The sequence below is a fragment of the Helianthus annuus genome, chromosome 7, assembly GCF_002127325.2.
Source record: "Helianthus annuus cultivar XRQ/B chromosome 7, HanXRQr2.0-SUNRISE, whole genome shotgun sequence".
Taxonomy (NCBI): Eukaryota; Viridiplantae; Streptophyta; class Magnoliopsida; order Asterales; family Asteraceae; genus Helianthus; species Helianthus annuus.
The window spans coordinates 75,120,421-75,128,397 of NC_035439.2; the positions used below are offsets into that span (position 1 = coordinate 75,120,421).

At 35.8% G+C, this 7,977-nt stretch overlaps 1 protein-coding gene across 1 annotated transcript; it reads left to right on the top strand.

Annotated features, from left to right (window-relative positions):
* Window positions 1–842: 842 nt before the first annotated feature.
* Window positions 843–3,607, top strand: LOC110944132. The gene is made up of 7 exons (XM_035975558.1): window positions 843–924; window positions 1,097–1,740; window positions 1,822–1,948; window positions 2,025–2,360; window positions 2,446–2,631; window positions 2,737–2,901; window positions 3,271–3,607. The coding sequence occupies exons 2-7, from the start codon at window positions 1,604–1,606 to the stop codon at window positions 3,451–3,453; spliced, it is 1,134 nt and encodes a 377-aa protein (XP_035831451.1). The 5' UTR covers window positions 843–924; window positions 1,097–1,603; the 3' UTR covers window positions 3,454–3,607.
* The last annotated feature ends 4,370 nt before the right edge of the window (window positions 3,608–7,977 follow it).

The window sequence follows — 7,977 nt, forward strand, 5'->3', positions numbered from 1 at the left end:
TGAGCCCGAGCTCGTTTGGTAAGTGAGCCCGAGCCCGAGCCCGAGCTTCGCTTATCGAGCTCGAGCCGACTCGCGAGCCTAAACGCGCCAAATGTTTATTTAACTTTCCATTAATTATATTACATATATATGTAAAATATATTTGAGGTTGTCTTATCGTTTTAACGCAGCAGCGCCGGCTGCAGAAACACAGCAGCGGCTGCTCCAACTGAACACTTACGATCATTAGATAATCAAATTCAATAGCTGCAATTTGATTTGCTTGTATAGCATTGATTTAAAAACTATATAATTCACTTACTGCCTCATATTCTTTTTTCTCCATTTTATTGTTTACACACCTTATTTTTATTATAATTATATAATATTAGTACATATATTTTTATTCAGCATGTTAAAAACATGCTGAATAAACATTTGGCGCGCTGCTGCGTAACGCAGGTGTTTAAAACACCACTGTCGCACCTGATCTTGTTTATAAAAGGGTGGGGCATGTAATAACCTGTTAAAAAAGAGTATATTAAATAAATTAAGACAATGACTAAATTACCCCTTTATCAAGTTAGTTTTGTTAGAGTGTTAGTCATTTTGGATGGATTTAGCAACTTTTCCGTGGGTTTGGGTTTAGTCTAAACGGGTTCGGGTCAGTTTCAGGTTGAACCCGCGAACCCGTTTAGCTAAAGCGCAGGTCGGGTGTGTTTGATAACGGATCAAACGAGTTTGGGTCGATATGGGTCAAAATAGTCATAGTTATCAAAAGCGCGCGCTTTTGGAGCATAGGCGATTTTTTTGAGCGAAAAGTTATCAGATTATTGAAGTTTTGAGCGAAGGTGTTGTTTCGTTAGCTGATGAGGGTTTTAACGATAATGATGAAGAAGTTCAGTTTAACAATGAAAATTCTGAGAATGAAGAATCGAGTGACAGGTTTGATTTATATATATGGTTAGGTTTTTATTTAGAATTGTGCATAATCTATTTTCCTTCCAAATAATGTTTTGCTTGCTAATTAGTTGTCTAACATTCAAAGTGATTGTAATTAATTTGTGTTATCAGATATATTTTTTTTCTAAATATTTATTGTTGCTTTTGTTTGCAGATATCATGGCACGTACTATGGGTCGAGGTAGTGTTCCAGCTGGTGGTCGAGGTGTTGGGCAAGATGTTGGTCAAGCTGGTGGACGAGGTATTGGACGAGGTAGTAGTCAAGGTAGCCATCTTGCTACTACTCACGAGGTTTGGCGTTGTGGTGGTCGAGTTTATATGCGAGGTGGTGGTCAAGTGGGTGATCGAGTAGTTGGGCGACGTAGTGGTATAGGTAGCAGTCAAAGTAGTGGTCAAGCGGGTGATCGGAGTTGGGCGAGGTGGTGGTATAGGTAACAGTCAAAGTAGTGATCAAGCGGGTGATCGTGTAGTTGGGCGAGGTGGTGGTATAGGTAACAGTCAAAGTAGTGGTCAAGCGGGTGATCGAGGAGTTGGGCGAGGTGGTGGTATAGGTAACAATCAAAGTAGTGGTCAAGCGGGTGATCGAGGAGTTGGGCAAGGTGGTGTTCATTCCAGTGATCGAGGTGTTGGTGATGTTGATGTTGAGTATGATTTTCACTTGATGAATTCTCCTATTGAGAGTAGCGCTGGTGATGATGAGTCTGCTTTTCATGTTGCTCCCGCGAGGCGGGGAAGCGCTTCCCAAGCCCAAGTACCTGAACCTATCAATCGCGATTGGATTTGGGTTGTAGAAGGAGAGTAAGTACACATGTATTGTTTCTTTATGTACATAAAATATGTTACTAATATGGTTTTGTATTCATTGCTTTCAATTTGTAGATTTAGTAATCAAGGGACTGCTACCCGGACTATTTCATCAAATTTAATAAGTTTGTGGTCCGGTCCATGGGACAGCTGGAGAGATGTTCCTAATGAGCACAGGACACGATTGTTTGAGCGATTCCAGGTGTGTGTACTTAGACAATTTTTATTTAACTTGTTGGAATATTATGTATGTTTATTTAATTTTTTTTCCTTCATAGATGTATTATCAGTGGGAGGAGAGAAACCATGCACCAATTTATAGGTGCTGGGAGAAGTGCATTGCTGGTAAATTCCCCACTTTGTTGCGTAACGTACGGAAGGAGGCTAAAGCTATGGCGAAACAACAAGGTAAAAATGTTGGAGACGATATGACCGATCTTATTGACTTTAAACCAACATGGATAAGATCTGAGATATGGAAACAAATGCTTGACCACTGGAACACACCTAAGTGGAAAGCAAAGTCTTTAAGAAACAAAGAGATTAGAAGTAGGGCCACCGGCGGCAAACATACGCTAGGATCTCAATCCTATGTGACCATGAAAAGAAAAGCGGTAAAAATTGTTAATTTCCCTCTTTTATTATATATATATATATTATGTCAATATTATCATTTTTATTAACTTCCAAATTCTACAGGAAAGGAAACTTGGGCGTGAATTGACGATTCGTGAAGCGTATAAGCAATCACACTGCAGGAAAGGAAGTCGACCATTGGATAAAGATCTAAGTTGTAGCAACTCACTAATTTTGGACGTTGATTCGGAAGGGGACGCTCAAGAAGAAAATCTTGTATGGGTTGATGCTAGGGCAGAGGAGACTTGGGTAAGTCAATTGATTAGTAAATCTAAACAAAGTATTTCGAAATTAAAAACACGAAGTTTATTACAATGAAATTTGTAAAATATAATTATGTGTTTATCCCATTAGGTTAAATATGAAGGTTTTCTTGAGGAGAAGTATGGGAAAGAACGTAATAAACATCCAAAATTTGACAAAGACTTGTGGTCACGAGCTGAGGGCAAGCATAAAGGAAAAGGGTACGGGTTAGGCAATGATAGTGACCCGTGTGTACATCGCAGAGAAGACCCTGAGGTATTTTTAATCCTTTAGACTAATAAATTTTATGCATTTGTATCGTTTCCCACTGTTATTATGTTTGTTTGGTTTGAGATGGTTGTTTTTTTATTGTTAGGTTTGATGCTCTTAAATTAGTGAGTATGTTAAGGAATTTCATAATGATTTGATTACACCTTCTTTACGGGTTGTTTCATACAAAAAAATGTTTTTAAAATTAGGTATAATTTCCTTCTTAATATGTAAACAAACTGGAACATGCTATTTAGCTTCTAGCACTTGAATTGTAGCTCACAGTTGTATTTTGTTTTCTTTGCAACCAACTTGACCCATTATTAGTTTTCGGTAATTTTGATTTCTTGATTCTACTCATTGGTTATTTTGTAGATTGAAAAGTTGAACTTAGTTATCAAGGAGCTCGTTAAGGAAAAAGACGAAGAAAAAGAAAGGTTCAACGGAATTATTGCGGGGTTGTTGGCTGACAAAGAAAAAGATAAGGTGGATAAAGATGCGTTGCTTGATAGGATGTCACAAATTGAAGCTATGTTAACAGCTACGGTTCGAAAATAGGCTATAAAAACTTGGTTTTGAATGTTTAGAACACTTGGTTTTGAGTATTAGGATAATTTTAGTTAGTTTATATTTTAGTTGGTATTTTTTATATGCTTTTGAAAACAAGATGTTTTATATAATTTTGGGATTTTATTAGACTTTTTTTATATTATTTGTAGTTTTATTGATATGTAATTTTGATGAAAATAGCAGGGAGAAAAGAAATCTGAATTAAAAACCAAATACTGCAGTAATCTGTATGGTAGCAAATATATGGTAGCAAATGGTTGCAATTGTGTAAAAAATGGTGGCTAAATGGTGGCAATATTAGTGGCTAAATGGTACCATAACTCGCAAATTGTGTGAAAAATGATGGCTAAATGGTGGCAATATCGGTGCTAAATGGTGGCTAAATGGTGGCTAAATGGTATCAAAATAATGGCTAAATGGTGGCTAAATGGTAGCAATATTGGTGGCTAAATGGTGGCAATATTGGTGGCTAAATGGCATCAAAATGTGGAAAACCCGATGGCTAAATGGTGACTAAATGGTAACAATAATGGTGGCTAAATGGTAGCAATATTGGTGGCTAAATGGTAGCAATATTGGTGGCTAAATGGTGGTAATATTGGTTGCTAAATGGTGGCAATATTGGTGGCTAAATGGTAGCAAACATAAAGCGGTGACAAATAATTTTGACCAATTTTGTGGTGGTAAAATAAGGTAGCAAAATATAAAGATGGTGGCAATTTGGTGGCATTAGGGCAATTGACACGGGTGTTTTTGTCACCGTATTTTCGGTGACAAACTGGTGACAATAAGGAAATTGCTACCATTTTGTAACCAAAAATTAGATGACAAAAGCCATGTTTTCTAGTAGTGTCAAAATACTATAAAGATTTGACGATCTTAAGAATCCAACAACTAAACCTAGCTCTTTACAATCAGATTTACCAATTTGAGCATACAAATCCCTCACAGTCAATCATCCAAGTCCAACTTAATGACCTTGGAGACTTCACAAACTGTTTTTGATTTTTGAATACAAACTTCAAGTTTCAAATTAATAAACTTGTTTATTTTCAGAAACACGATCAGCATACTCAAATTTTGAAACTCAGCTTTTGGACATAGGTTGTCGAAAACAAAGTAGAAATCAAAATCTTTTTATATTTTTCTGAAACATAAAAGCAGTAAAGAAATATTTACAAACATATTTACAGACAATATTTTTGTTTGAGTCTGCGTTAGAGGATCATATCAGTTTATGACAAATCACTAGCACCGTTGAGCTTTAAACACTTTAAGTTCTAAACGATTCAGTTAGATTGTCAGTATACTGATCCACTTAAATTTTCACATAAAGTTCAATCGATTCGAGATACGAGATTAATGTTTTAAGGACTAACTTATTAGCGTGTCCCACCTCAGAATATACTCCCGTATCAAAATTCCCTAGATTCAGTCTTACAGGTGAATATACCAATTTGATATCTGTATCTGGGTTAGAGCGAGACCTTGAGAGCTCAGGTATGAACTTTCGTTCAGTCAAAGAGATGAAGGCTCGACTTTAGGTGTGTTCCCTTTAGGGAATCTTTTCTTCAACTGCAATTGATTCATATCTTTAGATATTTTTCAATTTTTGTGCAGAGGATAGGCTTTTAAAGCGCATAAAGTATTATACTAGGTCTAGGCCATTGCTTCCGCAATATCAGAAGACCACGTATAATACCCCAGATATCAAACAGTATAAAGCCCTAGTATCTCAGAATCAGGTAATCTCTCAAACAAGATTTCGCGGGTTACCCATATATCCGAGAGATGTTCCCCACAAGATAAGCAAGTATTTGATATTTAGGTTTATATATCAAAATCTATCTACTAAGCGTGTAAAAACCTACTGACATATCATCAGTGAGACCGTTTATCACATTTTAACTTTCCAAATCTTTAGCGTACTGTGATTGTCTAACTCATGTACTATCATTTCCTCTTTTTACACAAAAACTCATTTTGATTTTATCATATTTTTTGGCTTTTTCAAATTTTCTAATATTTTTGGATTTTTTTAACAAACAATTTCTTACTCCCCCTAAAATTCAAAATATTTAAAGAAAATTTGACAACCTGATACTGATAGCTTTGTCTCGTCATCCATTTTCTACTTTTCGTGCACTGAATTGCAGAAAATATAACATGTGAAGCAGAAATTACCCCCATGATTTACAACACATTGATATTTTACAGTTTGAAAACCGTTTTTCAATCTTTGTGAAATTAATCATGTTTGTTCCGCCGTGAGGGTTTCGGCATATTTACTCAACATATTTTTGTAAATTTTTAAAATTTTCAAATTTAGGGTTTTGAAATATGATTTATTTATGTATAGAAATAAATAAACTCCCTGGTTTCAGACGCAGGGACCAGCAGCCTCCTCTCTTCGTGCCAGGCTGCTCCCTTTCCAACTTGATGATCATCTGTTTTCTCGAGCACCTTGAGTTCCAGCAAACCCGACATAACCCCCATTGATTAACTTGACATCGTATAGCAGTACTAACATCCCTGTCATGTGCCGTGAGGCGCTGCTATCCATTATGCATTTAGAAATGATAGACCTTGGAAGCCCCTACACACATCAAAAGACATTTACTTAAACAATGATACCCAAGATTTTTCAACATTTGGTACACTACCAAAGACAATATCATGAGCTCCTTTGTCAACTTTTGGAATGTTAAACATAACATTTGGAACATCAGATTCTGGGTTTGACTTTAGAGCTCCTTCCTTGATAGGTGGGAATTCTTTAATCAACTTATCTAACTCAAACTCAATTTTCTCATCAGTGGTTGCAAAGATTGTTGGTTCAGATTTTAAAACTTCTTCCATTTTCTTTTCCTCAAAAGAATGTTTAGGTTTCTTCACCCATGATTGACTTTGGGAAGTCTTTGTTTTAGGATAAACCTTTGAAGTCTTTTGTGATTTTAAAGATTCACCAATTTCAAAAGTTGATTTTGGTTTGTCCTCTGACTTCAATGATTCACCGCGTTTAAGAATACGCACGGGGGATACCATAGGTGATTTTCCCTTATCATCCCTTGAAATTTTTGGTTTTGGTTTATGAAAAACTGGTTTTATTATCTTTTTGACACATTGTTTGGCCATGTGACCGATTTCATTGCATCGATAACAGATTCTTTTGTCATATTCAACAAAAGTGGATCTGTTGGTCTCGTCTCTTATCTCTTTGGCTGTAATTAAATCGTCAATTGCTTGCTTACTAAAGACATAATTCTTTTCGACTTCTGTATTATTACCAGCTACAAACACTTCACTCAATTTTTCTTTTGGCTTAACTTCTTTCTTAGCCATTTTCGTCTCAAAACCAACACCTTTCTTTTTGTAATTATTACAATTTCTCTTGTTATTACCATTGTTACCCACCCATTCATTTTTCTTTCCCAGGTTGTTTGTCGATTGTTATTTAACAAAAGATTTTTTCGGTTTTGATGGAAACGAAATGTTGTTGACTTCTGAGATATCAATTCCACGTGTTTAAAAACTTTTTCAACATTTTCCAGGTTCGCATTCTGAATCGGGTACTCAAAATCAGTATACAGTTTGTCAGTTCCAGCCATCGTGTAAACCACAATGATCGAATCGTCATCCAAAACTTTATCTGACTTTAGTATAAACTTATCAAGAAAGTTTCCGTCATCTTTAGATTCTGAACTGGAATTCTCAAAATGAGTTTTAATCGTTTTGAAATCAGTGTTGTCACTCTCTTCATCCCAACACTTGGTCTACAACTGTTTTAACCAGTTGTGACTCATTGTCGGTGTCAAACGGAGAGAATGTAACATCTATGTTTTCCGGTAACTCATTCTCTTCTGTTCTCAGTTTGAGATTCAATGCCTTCTCCACCCCGTCTGGATATTTCTGAGAATAATGATTCCACATTGGGGGTGGAACATTTTTGAAAACTGGTTTATCTTCAGTTTGTTGAGGAACAATCTGATCAATCACATATGAAGATGAAAGATAACTGATCAACTTTTTGTCCACTCTTTCTGTCTCAATGCGCATCAATTCAAGTTCCTTCTTTAGAGATGCGATTGTGTCCAGATGAATGTTAATCGACATTTACTTTTCCATGACCATAGCTTTGAGCAAATTAGCAATTTTATCATTTTCTTTACTTTCAGTGTGAATCATTTTAATTGATCGTGACAGAGTGTCATAAGCTTCTTTAACATCATTAAAATCAAATTTTAGTTTGTCGTTAAACTTTTTCAATTCTTGAAACTGTTTGTCTTTTCCAAGACAATCCATGCATGATTTTAAATAGTTTTCGCATGGCTTTTCAAGAATTTGATTAACTTTTTCAAAAAAAATTTCTTGTTTATCATTTTTACTTTCCGATTTACCAAACTCTCCGGACTCAGACTCAGACTCAGATTTCTCTCCGGATTCGGACTTCACATTTTCTGATTTGTCATCAGACTCGGACTTCTTTCATGACTCATACATATCACAAGTCTC